This window comes from Columba livia, chromosome 3, assembly GCF_036013475.1.
Source record: "Columba livia isolate bColLiv1 breed racing homer chromosome 3, bColLiv1.pat.W.v2, whole genome shotgun sequence".
In the NCBI taxonomy this organism is placed as follows: domain Eukaryota; kingdom Metazoa; phylum Chordata; class Aves; order Columbiformes; family Columbidae; genus Columba; species Columba livia.
Window position 1 is genome coordinate 85583267 of NC_088604.1, and position 20504 is coordinate 85603770.

Consider the following 20504-nt stretch of genomic DNA (forward strand, 5'->3'; position numbering starts at 1 on the left):
TTGTACCTTTTAATTGTTTCATGGGTGTTCTTACTTTATTTCTAAGCATAAATGATAGAATCATTGTTGTTGATTTGATCTTATATTTATTTTAATAATAAATGCAATCCAGGCATGTAGTTGTTGTGGTTTGTTTGGGTTTTTTTTCCCCTAAGCAATCCATGCTTATCAGGATACTTCATTTTCCTTTGATTTTGTGCAGAGGCAACCGCTTCACTTATGCCTCCCATCAAAACAGGCTCTTGCCTGTCAATGGATGGGCGCCGACATGAGAATGAGGAGAGCTGGCACGATGGCTGCAGAGAATGTTACTGCCACAACGGACGGGAAATGTGTGCCCTGATCACCTGCCCAGTTCCTAATTGTGGTAACCCCACCATACATCCAGGGCAGTGCTGCCCGTCATGTCCAGGTAACGTTTTCTTCTGTATGCTTTGTAATCGGGTTTCAATTCACATGTGTTCTGTTTCCTGGTACATGAAAATAATCTCATGCACTATTCAGCAGTAGATATGTATGAAGGTTTCTATGTCCAAATATAATACGATGAACGCCTTACATTAAGATTTCGGGTGAAAAAATGGGAACTTAAATATGTAGGGGGGGCATGCATGTTGTGGGTACTAACATGTCAATCTTTGACACATTGAAATCTTTAAACTAGAAGTTTCTAGTTTATATTAGCTATAATACCAAGTTTGTACTCATATACAATTTTCTTACCTATAATAGCTAATAAGCTATTACTTTTTATCTTTTTTACCTTGAAGTGGAGTTTTACTGACATTTACCTCCTGATCTGTTTCACAACATCTCAAGGGAGTGCATGTTTAAACAGATGTCTTAAGTAACTGAGCATTATGGTTCTGTGGTGTGAGGGAAGGTTCCTGTGCCACCGGCAGTAGACTATTTTAATGCTTTAGGTGGGAAGGCCAAATAAAATTAATATTGCATTCCAATACAATTTTAATAATAAGTGTTAATATGAAAACCACCTATGAAAGATGTTAGAGTGTGGATAGAGTATAAGATCTGTGCACTCTGAGATGGAGACACTAAGGAGGGTACTCCCACCAGATATGCACACTCAGTACAGTTCTCTCCGCTAGGAAACCTCAGTGTGGAGAAAAAAAAAAAAAGATTCAGTTCTGAGTATTGTTCCAGAAACAGCAGCCAAACAGTAAATAATACAGAATATTGTGTTCCTAAAGTCGTATCACTGGACAGAGACGTTATTTTCCACTTGCACTAGCTGGAATTCAGGGCTGCACAGAACTGTTGAGTACATGCAGTAGTCATTCACCTTTTCACAATGATTTGTGAATTATTGTAGGGGATGGTATACTTCATATGGATGGGGGCAGGTTAGCATGTCAGTCTTACATTAGATAAACATTCAAGATTCAAAATTTAAAATGAAGGGCCATTGTTCCAGTAATTCTGTTGTTAGATCCTCAAGACTTCTTCGTGATTTCACTCTGTTGTCAGCATTCTTGTGTGTATTGATTTACCTAACACATACAGGACACCTCAGAGCATTCAAATAATTTTTGTCTTTCAGCAGTGCCAGTGGCTAATTACTTTGTGTACAGAGAATGAGTGTGGGTACATAATTTCATAAGCCTAATGTTCAGTTAGTGGAAGAAAGGTTAGTATGAGATTAGCAGTACCTATCTTCACACACTGGACATTTCTTGTGGGTGACATCAGTGTTTGATTCTGAGCACCAGCAATGTTGGTCTCTTGTATAAGCAGTTGTTTACCCGGTAGTGTCTGTTCCTTTGAGATACAGTGTCTGCATGGGTTTCTCTGTTTGACATCCTTTTCTGCTTCAAAGGTACCAGTCACCTAGCTTCTGTGTTAGCAAAATCATACTTGGTCTCAACTTCTACAATGCTAGGGCAGACACAGCATTTTTTTAAAGTGATTGCATATGTAAGTGTATGAATTAATATGGCCAAATTAGTCCCAGTGTGGTTTTGCTTCCCCCACTGAGGTTTTATATTTGTTAGAAATGTACTTCTGATTTTATTGTGCAATTTATTGATTCCCTGCTGATGTTGTTCAATAAATATCGTGGCTTTTAGAGAACAGGAATGCACTTTGGAACTGTGAGCACGTCACTTAAATGTGTCTGGCATAAGGATATTGAAATAATTAGCAATCCTGATGTACTGAGTTTTGAATTGCACTGTTAACCTATCAACAGGGGAGTGGCAGCTCTCACAGGTAATTTTTCAGACTCAAAAAAAAAAGTGGTTACATTCAATTCCATATTTAGTTGTTTGTCAACAGAGCAAGATGTACCTTGACAGCTACAACATTCATGATAACCATGTTTCTCTATATTAAGAGGTTTAAGTGAATTGTCGCAATGCCTGTGAAAAGCTCTAGGTTTCCTGTAACATTTAGAAAGCCATTAACTGCTAGTGTTTTGCAGAACCACACTATCCAGAAAGTATGTATTTGTTTGGCTGGTTGCTCCTGCAGGAATATGGTAGTTCTACATTTATAGCAATTCAGTTGCAGTGATATATCAATATCAATGCTGATAAGGGAGCAATAAGCAATACCATATGTACAGCAATACTCTCTGGTTATGCTTTTCTGATTGTTAACAGTGTATGAGCTGTAGTAAAACAGGCCTGTGGTTCTGCAGAGAACTAAATGCAAAGGAGATGACTGAGAAAATTTCTAGGACATAATTAGTATTGCCTTTGCCATGGTGAGTCAGGAACTCATTGCTTAAAATGTAGTCTGTTGTTCCCACTGAAATAAAAACCAGACAGTGACACAGCAGCAGACTAGCTGTCTCACTTCAGGTAAATGCTAATGAATCACATATGTGGTTCATAAATGTAAATAATGGGAGAGGCATAGCATAAGCAAATCAGTGAAAGGTAAAATAATTTCCTGAGAGAAGAAATGCACAAGTACTTTGTGAATGGAGTAAGATCATCAGGTTCCTTGAGTTCTACTGAGCATTCTTCAGAAACAAACACAAATAGTTGAGTGATGTGTCTTCTACATAGCAATGTCATAGAGCAAAGGGCACAAGTGCCGTTCTCCAGACAATCACAGCAGTGCTCCAAATATGGAGAGAAGCACAAGCCCTTGGTGAGCCTTCACCTACCTAAATGATAAGAGGAGCTGCTATCCATTTAATTTTTCTGTCCTTAATCCACATATTTGGATTAGGATGATGTTCACATTAGGCATCTTTACAATTAAGGAGGAGAGAGGGACCTTCAGCAAGTGGTTTAGAAATGCAGAGTCATTACCTGGAAGTCATTTTCTCTTCCCCTCTATTCACAGCACAGGAACCCTGAGGCAGCTCAGTTTTTAACACGGGCACCTATCTTAGTTGTCTAATCTTAGACAGGTTGAATTCAGGCTGAAGGACATCACCACTTACAAGCCTGAAGCTTCACATTGCAGCAGTATGTAGCTTTCAAAGTCATGGGTCCTGTGGATGAACAAAACATCTTGTCTGAGGCATCCCCATTCCTATACACAGTGCATGGAAAAAGCAGGTCCAAGTCCCAAGCAACCAGCATGGTGAGCTGGCAGCTATTATTGTCCCTATGTGAAGAGGGCTTCAAAGCACTTTAAGAGGCTGTGGGGATGAAGTTCATAGCATAACCTTTTCTTGATGATAAGTGCCTAAACGCTTTTGAAGTGCAGGACAAGTTTATTTTTTCTTTTAAAACACCAAGAATTAAAGAGAGTTCCCTCACTTTTGTAATACCCCAGTGGTTGGAGAACACTCATGCTGAACAAGGGAAACAGTTTCAGTTCCTTTCTTAACTTGAAGGAGGTCAAATCTCTTCTCTAAACTGCCTGGGTGAGTCTCTTAGCCAGGGCTGTAGAGGAACTGTAATTAATTATCCAAAAAGGACCTAAGGCTCATTTGGTGAGATACAGTCACTGGAAATATGAGTCTGCACACTGTGGCATCTCCTTTTACTTCAAAGACTGCAGAAAATTTATATGTATTTATTTATTTTAATGGAACAAAGTGATGAAGCACTTCCACTAATGTTAAGTGCATATATGTCTTTAGGGGGTTGAGTGAAGGATTCTGTATTTTTCTTTTTTTTTTTAATCTGGCATCAAATGGTACAGGCACATATCACTCAGGAACTTAAACGCAGACAGTTGAATGTGGACTTCCTAGATCCCAGATGAACATCATACTTATCCATCCTTTCATTAATTGCACTAATGCTAATATTTAGCAGTTAATAAACTGTCTGATCAGTATAATTTTTCAGAAAATGACAGTCGTCTCTTGGAATTCCTACATCACAGATTGGTTTGATTTTATTTTATTTTCTGAAATGGCAAGAATGCTTGAAGGTATCTCTGATTTATATTAACTAGCATTTATTCAGACTGATTCTCAAATTATTTCTTGTTTATATTTTTTCCATTTTCCATAAGATAAAGGTGCCATAAAGTCAAAAGAGCTTCATTAAGAATACATTTATAGCTGGGTTTGTTATTCCTGTTTCTTTCAATAACAACAGAAATTATTAATCGTGGGTACATTTGTTAATCATTAAAGTCACAGTTATTTTTGCCTGTCTTCCAATTCTGTTTATCGCAGATGAAATAATTGTGCAGAAGCCAGAGCTCACCAGTCCATCGATCTGTCATGCTCCCGGTGGGGAATACTTCGTAGAAGGAGAGACATGGAATATTGATTCTTGCACTCAATGTACATGCCACAGTGGACGTGTCCTATGTGAGACTGAAGTCTGTCCACCTCTGCTTTGTCAAAACCCCACCCGCACGCAGGACTCCTGCTGTCCACAGTGCCCAGGTATATATTGATAACCAGCTTTTATCAGAGTCCTTTCTTCACCTGAGAATGTGTGATGTGAATATTGACTGTTTTGGTATGTGCACACTTGGTTCTTGTGGTGCCTTTGTTCTTTAGCAGTTTGGAGTGGGAGACCGCAGTCCTCTGTTTCAACTGCAAGACCTGACTGTGTGCAAGAGATGTCTTACATGTAAAGGGGAGCTGTGGCCCTGAAGTTTGAACCTTTTCTCTGAAGGCAATCTAATAGTGTCAGGGTTGCATGAGAACCAGAATCCTTAGTTGGAAGGTTTATGAAATATGCACTGACTTGTTTATGGAAACATACTGGATTAGAAAAACTTCGAAAGCAGTCGAAGTGCTAGGCAGATACAGGCTGTTTCTTTTCCTTTCTACAAACCTTGGTTTCTATGAACCTTTTTACTACTATCTTGTCTATTTGCAATTTGGTCTCAAAAATACTTCTGTTTGCTTTTGCCTTCACCTGGTATGATTTGAGAGTGACTTGAAGACAACTGAGTAATATCAAAGCCTTCCAGCCCAGCAGGTGTGCCAGATTCCTCCTAGATTGTCTCACAGTGTCAAGAAGGTAGCAGGATTTGCTTTCCCCCAAGGAAACAGACGTAATTATAAATGAATGTGAATTCCTGTTTTACACAGCAAATGTGGAGTTTATTGCACTGGAAATTTATAATCCAAACCTGTGAATTGTATATAAACTTACTGAGAAAATATTTGTCCTTATTAAAAAAAAAAAAAAAACAAAATATAAAAACTTTAGGAAAAAAAAATAGGTTTTGCCATTTCTTCTACAGGGTGTTCATTGTTTTTTGGGGTGGTGTTTTTTTTCTCCTGACAAAAGATTTTCAGTAAAAAAAGTTAGCCTGTTCTCCTGACTTCCATTTTTCTGATTATTAACAACAGTGAGCATTTGCTTAACTTCAAAATACTGTTTGGAGCAGCTGATCTTTCCTCCTTGCATAAGGAGCTGTGTAAGGGGCCTTAGTCTCATAACTTACACAGTTAGATTGAGAACCTGATCTGAGTGCCCTTATGAATCCTTTTTTGTCTTCCACTTTTCTTATATGTTCTCTGCTCACACATACGTATTTCTTGATCCATAATGCCTGTTAAGATACAGCTTCATTGCAGAAATGTGTGTACCAATGTGCAGGCATGAGAATTAAAGCAGACCCACTGGCATCAAGCTGAAGCCCGATCAAGTTCTATTTGTTTCTCAACAGCTTATAATTAGCTCATATAAGTCCACTAGCGAAGGCGACAGCAGCATAATAGCTTTTCACTTTGCATCATTCAAGGATTTGAACTGACATGGCAGAAGCTGGGATTCAAGTTTTAGATTTAAAATTTAATCTCTCTAATTTAAGCTGAATTCCTATATACCGTTCAGTTCAGAGCATTCACAGTGACTTTCTGAGGGGCTGCTTCTGATGGCAATTGTTTTTCACTTTGCTCTCCTATTTTCCTTTTTTACTTTTCTTTTCTTGAGTGAACTTGACAAAGGTCTACATGAACTTTATTCTGGAGCACATCATGAGATCCTCATCACGTGTGCAGACTGAATAGACACAAGGCTCTGTCCTTCTAGTTCTTCTGAAGTCGTGAGCCAATGTGTTACATTCCATTGTGTTCTTCAAGGGTGAACCCTCTGTCAGGGAAATAAGAAATAAGTTAGCTACTGTTAATTTCAGTAACTTAATGTGTTAATATTTACAGATGAACCTCTTCAGCCCTCTTCATCAAGCAATGAGAGCATGCCCAGCTATTGCAAAAATGATGAAGGAGATATTTTTCTGACAGCTGAGTCCTGGAAGCCCAATGTCTGCACTAGCTGCATTTGCATGGATGGTGTCATTAGATGCTACTCTGAGTCTTGCCCACCTGTATCCTGTGAGAGACCTGTTTTGAGAAAAGGACAATGTTGTCCTTACTGCATCGGTGAGCAAATAAAAATAGTAAATAACTTGCTGTTCCCTTCTTGGAAATAAGAAAGAAGCTATATTTCCAAATTGGAATATGTTTTCCCTGTTTCGGGGAGATGCAGTTTGTGTCTTCAGTTGAACTGGAGAAGGAAATCTGCATAGGGAGATTTAAGGATCATGATTTGTGGTTTTGAGGTAGAAGTGCAGGAAGATATAAACGTGATTTGCCTGCAAACTTGAGAAGACATCCTCCTGAAAATTTGGTAATATACCTTACTAGATGAAAACATCCCACAAAATCATGTAATTTAAAGGCAGACCTGCCAGGTAACATCTGTTATGTCAAGATACGTGATAATATGAGGAAAATATTAATTACAACTGCAGAAGATAAGCTGAAGCATTATGAAATTACATGGAATGGAGAAGTGTTAATAAGGCATTTAAATTAAAATACAGGAAAATCCTGAAGTTCATCAAAAATAGTTGTAGAAGACCCAAAAGAATATACAGGATGTTTCGAAAAGGTAGACCCAGTTTCAAAGGAGTGTGATTTCAAATTGGGTCCATTATTTTGAAACACCCTGTATTTGAGAAAAAGTTTGGGAAATTATATATATATATATATACATATATATATATATATATTTTTTTTAATACTAAAAATGTATTCTATAAAGAATTGAGTGCTGTGCACTGGTTTTATATTTGGAGTTGAAGTGAATAGTGGATGCTGTAGATAGTGAAAATTGTTTGGCACTTTTAAAGTTGCAGAATTTGAGATTATTGATCACTTTTTCATTATATTTTTAATAGGAGTATTTATTTACAGATGACTTTTTTTATGGGTTCATAGTAAGTACAAAGGCTGTAGAATGGAAGCTGCTGATAGAGAAGAATTATATAATGAACTTACTGAAATTAAGTCTTTGTAGCATTGCTGGAAAGCATTCGGACCTTACTTCATTTCCAAAAGTAGCAGGGGAGTTCCAGTAGAAAAGAATTCAGTAAAAAGGAATATAATGAAATTGACGGCTTTAACTGTCATTAATTGAACACGTGTATCGACTCACCCGTCTATAAACAATACAGCTTTTCATCAGAAGACTGTCAAAAAGGTTGTGAAGTCCTTTCAGATGAGTACTATTGATATAGCTCTTGAAATCTTTAATTCATTGCAGATAAAATATCTTTAATAATAAGTGATACAGATTTGTAAGATATGCCAGGAATTCCATCAACTAAATGTCTGGAAAAGTTAGAAGGTATTGAAGTTTCTGTTGCCCTTGGAACCCTATATATATTCCTGGTGAGGACGTTTTGAGTGGAAAGGAGTATGTTATCCTATTACTATTTTCTCATTGTGGTTTGCATACAAAATGGAGAAGATTTAAAGTTTCTTTGACACTTGGTTTCCTGCAGGTTTTTCTTCCAATGATTGCCTTTACAACCATGAAGATAATTTTAATCCAGAATACATTTTAATGTTAAAAAAATACAGAGTGTAAGCAAAGTTGTGCAATCAAACCAGTAGAGTCAGAACATGAGCTTTAGCACTGTACTGGAGAATTCTTTAGGTCAAGGAAGGCATACACTACAGGGACTGGTGCCATAAGCTACAAAAATAAAACCTCTAGAACTTTGTGCCTACCCCTTGCATGTCAGGTTTGCAAATACATACACAATGTGTAGATATGGCTTTAATTAATTAACTTTGAATCCCATATAGTTGCACAATATTGGAAATACTTAAATGTTTGAGCTGTAGAAACTTAATGGTTTAAACTACTGGCTAAGCAATACAAAATACAGAAGGCAGATTGTAATTAATGCTCACGTATGAAGACTTTCAATGGTGATACATTTTATTAATCTAAGGTATACTATATTGTCAGTGTGCTTTGTGGTCTAAATAACTGAAATTCATGGAAACTTACTTTCTTAATGGCTTCTATGAACTGCGTAATCTTGCCTGTAAATGAGTACGATCATGCACTTAATTTTTGTCTTCCTGGTTCTTACTGGTTTACTCTTCTTGAGAACTCTGGAGCACGTCTTTGTACAGATTCTTCCTGTTTTCATGTAATAGCGTTTAGTGTTTAGTCAGCAAACTCTGTGGAAACAGGCCTTCTTCATTTATTGGAATTTCAAAAGTTATGCAAGCTTTCAGAACTGTATTTTATTGTGCTTCTTTCTGCATCCAGATCTGGTTAATGATTAACAAGTTAGTAGAGGTTCAAATTCAAAATTTTACAGGCCTTGGATGCTTTGTTGTTTGTCTGAATCATTAAATTAATCCTGTGGTTCAACATTCTTCTTTTTCATGCGAAGAAAGATTGATTTGGAAAGATAACCTTCTAGTTTAGAGTGGATAAAGGGATATCTATTTGATTATATACAAGATTAGTCTTCTGCAGAAGACAGAACAACAACTGTTTACTAGATGAGATTGATTTACTGGTGCAGCTAGAGGAAATTTGAGAGAATACGGGTAGAGCTAGACACGGTGTTCTGAACTGCATTTTTGTGTGTGCGTTTCTACTGTCCTTGAGTACTTGTTGGTGTTGTGGCCTTCATCTTTATCCTGTGCGCTTATATATGCATAGAGATGAACACCAAAACAGGAGACATACACACAGGATAATACTTTTGTAGAACTTAAAATTTTTGAGGTTCAAAGGTGCAACATTGCTATTGTGACTTTACCTTGTTCATTCTCCTAACAAATATTTACGGTTTTAAATTGTGATGTGTTCTTTACAAACTTGCAAAAGCCTGAGCAAGTTAAAGGACTTTTCCAGCCAGACCAGCTGCTGAGTGGAAGAAGGTGTCCTGAGTGGGGCAAGGTGGTGCTTTGGGAGCAAATCAGCCCTGAGTGCACGGGGAGGGCTCAGTCTTAGGTCTACAGAGGGCTGACAGCTCAGGCTGTGTGCATCTCACCCTCTCCACCACCATATCCATTTTCTGACCAACACAGGGCTCCACTGGCTCTGTCTGCCAACATGCAAGTCATCTATGGAAGAACCTAATGTGATTTTTACAGCTCACAGTCACTTTTTCCTCCCACACTTCCTTTTCCATGTACACCCCATATTCACTTAAAAAATCCTCTACTTGGAGAGGTGGAGACCCATACTGACAACCATGGAAGCCATGGGATACCCATACCAGGGCTGTCTGGAACACTTGCACTTTTCAGATAATTCCATTAGTATTTTCATAGTAGTACTTCTTGCATTTGAATTTAATCTATCTGGATCTGTTGCACTGCTCTGCTGACTGTTAACCTTGTTATTCCAGATGATGTCAGTCTGTTACGTTGTCACTACTTAAAACTGTACTGATCGCCAAATTATTTAATAAGTCTTTATATTTGGGAGGTAATTCTGACTGACATACTTACATATGTGATCAGTGTGAGTGTTAAACCAGCACTTCTCTGACAAGAATTTACTTTGTAATTTCATTCTGTTATCTCATGTGTATGCTTAATCTGCAAATTCATGTCATCAGCAGGTTTCATAATAATTTCTATCTCTAAGGAAAAAAGGTAGCAAGAAGCTAAGATGAAAATGAGATGCTGCTTGGCTTTTGGAGGTTGTGGCTTTATTATGATTATCTATAGAGGGCTACAACAGACAGAAACATCCTAGGCTAAGTAATTAATGACTGTCTTATCAGCAAAACAGAAAGTATACTGCAGACCACGTAAAAGGCTTGCATAGGATGCCATATAAAAAACAGCCGTGTATTAAATGCTTAGGTAGAAAGCGAATGAATCTTTTAAGTGTTTTCCCAAGACCTACTTGCTACATCAAGTCCAGGTCCCTATGAAGTACTGTATCAAAATCTATCTGAAAAGTTGGTAGCTTTTCAGCTCTCAGTCTTTGGGAGAAGTGTTCTGGAACCTCACTTTTTCTGCAGGCTAAGATCACACCAGTTTCTAATTTATATAACACTAACCATGAAAAAATGTACTGAGTTTGGTTATTGCCCTTTTCCTGAGGTTTTCCATGTAACCACTTACAGGGAATGATCAGATCCCCTTTGAGTCTGTTCTATCATAATAAGTAGTCTAAGCACTTCTAGTTAGGTCACTTGAGGGTTGCTTCATCCTTCTTGACATCCTCCCTAATATTTTCTTCAAGTATTCCAGACCGAGTTCATCTTTCTTGAACCTTCATAATGAGAAAAGTAGGTAGTTTGTTTTTTTTCCATAGTTAAACAGGATTTACTAGGAAACCAGGAGGAGGAGGAGTTGGCAGTCTCAAACAGTCAATCATTAAAAAAAAAATCCTTAATTTTCACAGTACTTTTTATATCATCATTTCTTGTACCAATCATCTGCCCTCTTGCATGAAGAAAATGAGGAGAAGCAGCCCAGGCTAATTATGTGTTTTATAAAGAAGACGAAATGACACATTTTAAACAAAGATTTTCTGGAAGATGTACAGAGGGGCTTTTCATTACAGCTGGGATTTCTTTGTAGCTGCTGTTTCGCTTTTGCATTTGGGGAAAAAATCAGGTTTGTGTGTACCTGGCCATTACCGCCTGATCACGCCACTTTGTTTTCCTTCAACAGAAGATACAGTTCCAAAGAAAGTGGTCTGCCACTTCAGCGGGAAGACATACGCTGATGAGGAGCGCTGGGACATCGACAGCTGCACACACTGCTACTGCCTGCAGGGTCAGACTCTCTGCTCCACTGTCAGCTGCCCACCCCTCCCTTGTGCTGAACCCATCAACGTGGAGGGGAGCTGCTGTCCCATGTGTCCAGGTAATGTGGTGCTGGTTTTCCAGGACTGATAAGAAGTCTTTTTAATTGGTTTTTGAACGTCAGCCCATGTTTGAACAGTATCAAGACGACAACAGACATTTTGCCTTCAGGAGAATGAATATTCTTAACAGACAGGCACACTGTGCAGACATATAGTTTGAATTTTACTTATGCTGAAAACTGTGAACTCAAAAATAAGTTGCTTGTCCCTGCTCTGTCCTTTCACAAGGTTATGGAAATACATTAGTGAAGTAGGAAAATTAATATCCTTACATCTTCACAGATTCCGTCAGTGATTAACATTTCTGTCCTTTCAAAGTCTCTTCATTACTTTTCAAATATCGTATTGCTTTATTTATCATTTTAACTTGGCTTAAAAGAAATATCAAAGTTTCTTAGCTATGGACACAAGGGATATAAGAATTGCAGCTGTTTTTTAAAGCTAGTCCTGACATTGATCTGCAAGAGCTGGCTTATCTTATGCAGTCAGCTGGTAACTACTTCCAACAGGACAAGTGGGGAGATCCAGCAGCACCCCCTCCTGCAGTTCTCCTGCTTTGAGGATTACAAAAAAAGCAGGCAAAGAAACCAGCAGTGACCATTTACACATCAGCTGGGAAGATGTAGCCTTCCCTTGGTCTTTTTGTCATTTAGTATCACAAAGGAGCCAGAGGCATTCAAGACCTGCCTGGACGCCTTCCTGTGTAACCTCATCTGGGTGTTCCTGCTCCGGCAGGGGGATTGGACTAGATGATCTTTTGAGGTCCCTTCCAATCCCTATCATTCTGTGATTCTGTGACTATAGTAATGTGTGTATTCTGAAATGGTATTTTCAAAAGCAAATTTGTCCACAGGACTATTATCATCCCATTCACATTAGCATAATGATAATGGCAGCAGGTATGGATCCCCTATACAGTACGAAACGGGTTTTTAAACAAAATCCTAGACTAGTAATGGTGAAAATTCTGAAACAAATGAAAGGATTCATAGGACAAAGCACTGCAAATGGCCAAGTCTATTTCCCGAACTAGGAGCAGCACTGGGAGGGTAAGCAGCCTGTAATTTGTAAAACACATTTATCTCATTTCACAGAGATGTATGTACCTGAACCTACTAACATCCCCATTGAAAAGACAAACCATCGAGGAGACATGGAATTAGAAGTACCAAACTGGCCAACACCAAGTGAAAATGACATCATCCACATTCACAGAGGTAAGATCTCATATAAACTAGGCTAACTTAGGTCTGTGTTTATTCCTTGTGTTTTAATACATCTGCTTGTTCTATTCAGGTAGCATGTGTATAATGCTTTGAAAAGGTGGTTATCTGAGAATATTCTTCCGTGCAGAACACTTACATGCATTTTGCTTTGAGTAAAGATGAGTCAGTGTATTAGATTATGTTTGTGTAATTTGGTCTCATTATCATTCCGTCTTCAGCTTGGAAGAAACACCTGTGTTGATATGATGGAGTTCTATAAAATTAAGAATGCAATAAAATGATGAATGAGGTATCATTCTGCAGTGTCTCTTCCTCTACAAAAAATAGAAAGCAGGCTGTTGTCAGGCCATTGGAGTTAACAGACCTTCATTTGATTGATTTGACATTCTTATATTAATAAATGAGAACAGGAGAACATGTACCACAACTTAACAGATATCATAGACACATCAAAGTTTAAAAAAAAAAAAATAGCAACACTTCAAGTGTAATAACACTGAGTTAATAAAGTTGTTTAAGGATGTAAGTCCATCTTTTGTTTAAAACTGCGTTGAAATTGTTATTCCAGGCTAAGGGTAACACTCTTATGACACAGTCTTTGTTAATCTTTTCCAACTGAAGGACTTGTATGTGGTTTTTTTTTAAATCTGAGTATGATCTCATAGCATGCCGTTGTTTGAAGAAAGGATACATTAAATGTAACTGCTTAGCAAAATTGTAAGCTTACACTTTTATAATTACAGCACTTTCATTTCTCAGAGGCATTAGTAGCTAGCTTGCAACTATCCTGGCTGGGGATTATAAACACACACTGCAAACTGTGTGGGAATGTTGTACATGTCACTGAAAATTACCATTCTTTGCAATTACATGCAAAACTTGCTACAGCACTCTGTTTTCACAGGCTGAGTGCTACAAGCATTGTAACATGTTCTCAACAAATGAAAGAGTTGTCTTAATAGCTTTTAAAAGGGAAAAAACATAATAATAAGGACTTTCATCCCAAGACTTCCAGGTTTGCCTCAGCATAGAAACACAGGCCGATTTGGTTGTGATCGGGTAAGATGATGCAAACACAACTGAGCTAAGAGGTTATTGTCAGACTCGCTTGTTATTATGCTTTAAATTCCATCGCATTTCCTCTCTTTTTGATGGCCTTTCCCCGGATAACACAGTCACTATGCAAGATACTAGCTTTCAGTTGTTCTAATTTATATAAATAAGGTGACATTTCAGGAGAGAAGGTCCTAATTCATATGAGTGACAAGATCCACAACTAAGAGTTTTATAATTGCGTTCTTCTTTATGGTCAAGGCCCATGTATAATTAAGAACAAACGCTCACATTTGCCTTGCAGACATGAGCCATCTCCAGGGAGGGTACAGAGGGGGCAGCGGACCGCACCCAAGCGAAGATGCGTCAGTTAGCTCTGTTGCCTTGGTGACAATTCCAATCACGATAGCGCTGTTACTGATCATCGTCCTTCTGCTCATCAATCAGAAAAAGCAGTGGATTCCTGTCTCCTGCTACAAAGCTCCAACAAAGGTGCCATTTATGTCTATTTCCAGGCTTTCACTTTTTAGGAAAACAAGATTAACTAGAATATTGTGTGGGATGCAGTTGAGTTTGCATCATGTGAACTCTCTTAAATTATTTTCTCATTATGTGTTACACGATTTTATACCAGTCAGTCTGTTGGTATTTATTTAGACTCCTAAATTACTTTTTTCATGTACCAAACTAAAACATTTCCTGTTCCATATAGTAATGAGTTGTCACTAGATAGAAATCAAGCTCAGCAAAAAGTTTAAGAAAACTCCAACCCTGTATATGTGTAGATAAATACATGCAATTTTCTTATCTACAGACAAACTCTTAAGAGAATATTTTTGCTTTCTTAACTTTAATCTGCTTTAAAAGTCTTCTCCAACATCAGGTGCTGTATGTACTAGTAGTGTTTGTCACATTTTCTAATAACTGCATCACATAGTTCTGGGATTAATATTTTAAGAGGGTTCTCTTAAAAAAACAGTTAAGTATTCCACCAAAAATGGAAGAAGCAGGAGCTTGGAAATGAACAATGAAAAGGAGTTGTTTGGGTTTTTTGAGTAATGGTTCCATAAGCAGACTAAGCCCTTACTCCCTATTCAAATGCCATTTATATCAGTAGTTCCCCAATTTATCCCACTTACGCTTCCTAATTCTAGTCAAACAGACTTTGTCCATACTTTGAACACAATTTCAGAGCATCTTCAGCTCCACCTAAAAAAGTAATACAGCAGTGCCCATATTCTTTCTGCCACTTCTGCAGAGCCTTTTTTTTCTTAAAAGGTCGTTTCTGAAAAGCTTACAAATACAGTCAGAGCATAATAACATTGAATTCTACTGTAATTAAACAGGAAACATGAAGAATTGGTATTTTTCCTCTTCTAGTCTTTTAAGACAAGTGAGCAATACCAGTTTCTGTATTTCTTAAGGATTCAATTTAAAAATTCATTTTGAACTAAGAGATTTACCCATAAACTCTCAGAAAGGCTGCTGTCTGTCCAAGTGTTTTGTGACAAAATGGTTGAAACTGAAGTGAAAGTCACAACTTTCTAGCTGTGGAACTAGAATCAATAATGCTATGTACTTTTTTACTTATGGAACATCATTTTCCTCTAACACCTCTATTGCTGAAACATGTTTTTTTCAATGTCGCCATAAGGCATCATCCATATGCTAAGAAAGTTCACTTTAAGCCACATGCAGATTCAATGCAAGTCTGTGGATATACTGAAACTTGGATGTCTTGTGAGGGTCCTTGCCCTAAATATCTTTCTTCTAAGGTTTCTTCAACCAAGTGTCACTCATTAGTTTCTTTTATTCTTTGCTGGGTGACTGATGGTTCTTGGTAATAAATTTTGGCAAGCTTGTTTTAGCTTATGTTCTTTCTGTTTAAAGTAGTCTACCTATTTCATAAAGAACAAATCAACAACTGTGCTTAATTCATATCAATACCAAAAGAAATATGATAGAAAAAAAGCTTAAAATGACAGATTGACTGCTAGTGTTTCACCCTGATTCCATTAATATCAGTAAACCTCAGGAATTCTTTTTGAAAACAGTGTGTAGACTTTTGAAGATCCGAATGTAAGACATTTTAAAATAATGTTTTGTAATAAATGGGTAAAAACCCTTTTTTGTTATAAGGGTTACTGAATGTAAATTTTTAGTAATAAAGATCCTTCTGATTTTCTGATTTAAATCTTGGAAAAAGGAGCTACGTCAGTGGAAATTTTTAAGATTTGCTGTCCACATGTATGCTTAGAGCATGGGTGTGCATACACATTGTCACTAACTTCCTATGTATCAAAAGAGTACTCTTACTGCCTGTCCTCCTTCACGCTTAGCCCACAAACATTTCAGGTAATGCTCACCCAGAGTTGTTTAACCTTACTCTCAGCTGCAGAATCTTCCAGTTGAAGGATTCTGAAACAGAGGAATAGCAGGAGCACACATAGCTCAGCTCTTTCTTTGAGCAATACTTTATGTGTATTCATGCTTGTAGATCATTACATACTCAAATGCTCATTTATTCATGCTTGCCTAAAATTGAATCCCCTCTACTACACTTATAAGCAGGTAAGGACAACTGCCAAGTGCCACATCAACACTGGCATCTCCACAGTAACACACTGCTTTGCATGGGTATAAAGCTTAGCAAATACTAGAAAAAAAGGTGGATGTTTTCTTAATTAAGGAGGTAATACATAAATCACCTCAGAAAGGAATCAGAAGGATCCCATAGGACACTTCATGCCAGGAATTAACTTTAACAGCTGAGATCTCTCCCATTCTCTTAGTGGAACTGCAACCAGAAACAAAACATTCTTGAAAATGATCAGCAATAAAGGGGCTGTTAATGTCTTGGAAACGAGCTGATGCACATCAGGGGCAACCAGGTTAAGCGCTTGTGTGGTGCTAGACTAACAAAGAGCAGTTTAACCAGTCCATCTGGGATAGGAGAATACCAGAGCTCCACTCAGAAGATGAAAAATGGTGATTCAGAAGGGTGTGTTGGCTTGTTGTTGTGCCCGGCACAAGCCTTTACCAAGTTGAGCAAAGTAGACTCTTCCAATGCCTGTTTGATTTTGTTGTGCTTATGGACTCAAACCACAAAGACTTTTTTAATTACACGCAGAATACAATTTATTTTTTTTTATTTAATCAATATTTCCTTTCTGTTTTAACAGCCTTCTTGTCTAAACAATCAACTGGTATATGTGGACTGCAAGAAAGGTACCATGGTCCAGGTGGACAGTTCTCAGAGGATGCTAAGAATTGCAGACCCAGATTCAAGATACAGTGGATTTTACAGCATGCAGAAACAGAACAACCTACAGGCAGATAATTTCTATCAGACAGTTTGAAGAATTGCACCCTTACCAAGGATTTAAGACACAGAGAGAGAAAGAGAGAGAGAGAGACTAAGTCTGCTATTAAAATAAAACTAGAATTGTGCACTTGCTTAGTGGATTGTATTGGATTTGTGACTACATGTACAGCTCTAAGACCTTACTGGGATGAGCTCTGACTCCTGCAATGTGCCAGAAAAAGCATTCCCACTTTTCCTTGAGATAACTGACCAAGTGTTTTCTTAGAACCAAAGTTTTAAAACTTGTTAAGATGTATTTGCTTGTAACATAGCTATAGAGGTTTTTTGGGAGGGGAAATCAGGGGCTAAGGATAGGCAATGAGGTAGGAAGCTTCAGAGAAGAAAAAGCTGGTCATGCTTGGCTGGAGAAGAAAATGAATAAGAAATATTGCCGAGCAGCAGGATAGTGTTTTTTCTTGTTGCTCTGAAATTGCACCTGTTGCAGCAAAGCCTAATCCCAGGTGAAAAGAAAAATGAAAAGGTCTGATTTTATTTTTTTTTTTTTCCCAGCTGTTGCTACAGTAATATACTCGTAGAACAGAATTTGTCACATCACAGGTGTGGTGTAGCTACAAATATTTTTCTATATGATGAGAAGCTGCAGTAGTTAATGAAATAGCAAGGAAAAGGTTATAGCAGAAAATAAAGGGTGGGTTTATTAAGGATGTATAAAATTATACCTTGTGCTGCTTTTTGTTTTTATTTTTGTTTTTTTTTCAAAGCTGATTGGCTAGATTAGCAAATGACTGAGGCCTAAGTAATTCCTGATATGAGCACTGGATCTTTTGACAGCAGTATTGAAGGAAGGAAGGAAGGAAAAGTCAAGAACACCATGCAGTTCCAGGGGCTTTTGTTTGTTTGTTTTGTCTGTTGTGGTTTTGTTTTGTTATTTTATATCAATCTCTGGTTGTTCATACAGGAGAAGGAAAAATATTTTTGTTGGACAAAGCTCTTGCTTACAAGAGAGTAAAAAAGAGACTGTTTTAAGGTTGTTGTTTTTTTCCTGTTGATGTTCTTATTTACTGGTATGCAGATTTAGAAACTACTTCCATGCTAGGAAGCTGCTTAATTTTAATTGTATATTACTCAAGCACCTTTTTTGAAGCTCAGAAAAAAAAGGAGATCATGCTTCTTTAAACTTTAGCATTATAGGAATATTTATGTAAATATAATTATGCTAAAAACAACAAAAAGTATTTGTATGTTTGTGTATATATATGTATATACAAATGCATGTAGGTATACATATGTATATATACGTGCATGTGTATATACACTATACATATATATACTGTATATATAAAATGCTATGTATACAGTATATATTTTTTCTATTTTTTTTCTTGTTGAATGTATTTTTATCTGAGAGAGATTTTACCCAGAGCAGAAAAAGATAAACAGGCATTCCATATCAGTGCTTAATCGCTTGTGAGTTTAGGAAAGACAAGAAAAGAGCATCTCATTCTACCTACAGTTTGATTTGATTTGATTTGATTTGAAAGTGTTTGTGTGTGCGCGTGTGTGTGTGTGCTCTCTTGTGTTTGCGTGTGTACAGTACGTGCACGATTATAGCAGTAAGCGTTGCTCTTGCTACTTGCTACATTTCAGGGTGTTTCTTATTTTTCTTTTCCTGCTTAGCCTTAAAAAGGCTTTGTAATGAATGCGTTGGCTAGAGACACTGATGACAATATACATGCAGCACTAATCAGCTCCATAAAATAACACCATCAGCTCCTGGATTTTCTTTTTTTTTTTTCTTTCTTTGTTTTTGTTTTTTCAAACAATTGTTTGAAACAACTACTGGAATATTGTCCACATTAAGCTGGAAGTTTGTTGTAGCTTGCCTCATTTATAACTCTGACTGTATAATACAATGTTAACTTTCCAAACAGGTCTTGGCACTTTTATACTAATTACCCATTTGTGCATTGCCTTTTTTCTTTTACAAATGCTTGTCATAAGAGACACAGATACCCAGTATGCTTAATGTGAAAAGAAAATGTATTTTTTGTAAAGGAACTCTCAAGTATTGTTGTAAATACTTGGTCAGAGGTTGCTGAACTTTAAAACTGAAAAAAAAAACCTAATTTATTATTATAATGACCTAATTTATTAATCTGAAGATTAACAATTTTTTTGTTTTAAGATATCAAAAAGGTGTTCTAGCTGTTTGCATCCAAGAAAAAAATAGGTGTATCATTGAGGGTCAACATTTTTTCCGCTTATATAACTTCAGTTTCCAACCACCAATAAGAAAAAATGTAGTCTCCCCAGTGTTTTGTACTCGATCTGATATTGAAACGGAGATATTTCTGTCCAGTAACTACAAAGATTTTTGTCAAGACAAAACATCCATTCCTTGCATAAGAGTAAGCAGTCTTTATCCAGAAATTGTAAATGCTTGCTTTTGTTTTACAATCAAGGCCATATTCTGAAAATATTAGCAGGATATAGGACATGGTGTAAAATGTTTTTTATTATTATTATTTTATTATTATTATTATTATTTTAAAGATATGATTTATCCTATGTGCTGTATCCATTACACTCTTTTACTTTGGTTCCTGTTGTGCTCTTGTAAGAGAAATGCAGATAAAATTTTCTGAAAAATAGATGCATATGTGGCACTTGGAGTGCACTACGGTTCAGCAGATTGCTTGTTTACTTTTTTAACTGTAAGGCGGTTTCTTGTAATTTGGCTCTTGGCAGCACAATAAAAAAATTTTAAACCTATTCATGTGTATTTTCTTAAATGTTTATATTTATTACTTCTGTGCACAGGTCCTCGAGACATTAGTTTATGTCTTGATATTGTGAGGTTTTTTCCCTGGGAACAGGAATTCATATTATTGTCCTGCTGACCTTAGATCAGGACAGTTCAGAACATACTGTGGGTAAAGAACAGTTTTCAGTCACAGAAAGTTCTGGATTTTACACTAAAGAATCTTCACATGAGGGATTTGTGGAATTCCAAATAGTTCCAGCATTCAGTAAAGATGCAAAGTTAGGCCTTTGCCTTGCCATTGAGTCTGTGTGTTCTAGTTGTACCAGTCAGAAACCCATAATCAATCATATTGGACTCTAATGTGAGATCCTATAGAAAGCGTGTGGAATCAGAATACATACTTCATGAACTTCCTGAGCCACAGATCATCTATTTACTTATTAGCTTATAATTTTTTTTCTATTAATTTGTAAGTTAATGGACTTAATATAAAAGTTCTGGTATGTAACTTCCTGAGGCAAGGAGTTTTTCAGCTTAACTACTTGCTCCATGAAAAACTGCCTCCTCTTCTTTCTTTGGACCTACCCTTTTAA

The 20504-nt window shown here is 37.0% G+C and overlaps 1 protein-coding gene across 3 annotated transcripts in view; it reads left to right on the top strand.

The window, feature by feature from the left end:
• Window positions 1-17726, top strand: part of CRIM1 (cysteine rich transmembrane BMP regulator 1) — a 186717-nt gene extending 168991 nt beyond the window's left edge. For 2 of the 3 annotated variants that reach the window (XM_065057962.1, XM_065057963.1), the window contains 7 exons: window positions 203-412; window positions 4610-4825; window positions 6560-6781; window positions 11348-11542; window positions 12638-12760; window positions 14127-14314; window positions 17005-17437. In XM_065057962.1, the coding sequence (XP_064914034.1) occupies window positions 203-412; window positions 4610-4825; window positions 6560-6781; window positions 11348-11542; window positions 12638-12760; window positions 14127-14314; window positions 17005-17181 (1331 nt within the window). In that variant the 3' untranslated portion in view covers window positions 17182-17437. Of the gene's footprint in view, window positions 1-202; window positions 413-4609; window positions 4826-6559; window positions 6782-11347; window positions 11543-12637; window positions 12761-14126; window positions 14315-17004 lie in introns of all 3 variants that reach the window. The other variant, XM_065057961.1, reaches the window with a different exon arrangement.
• Window positions 17727-20504: the final 2778 nt, after the last annotated feature.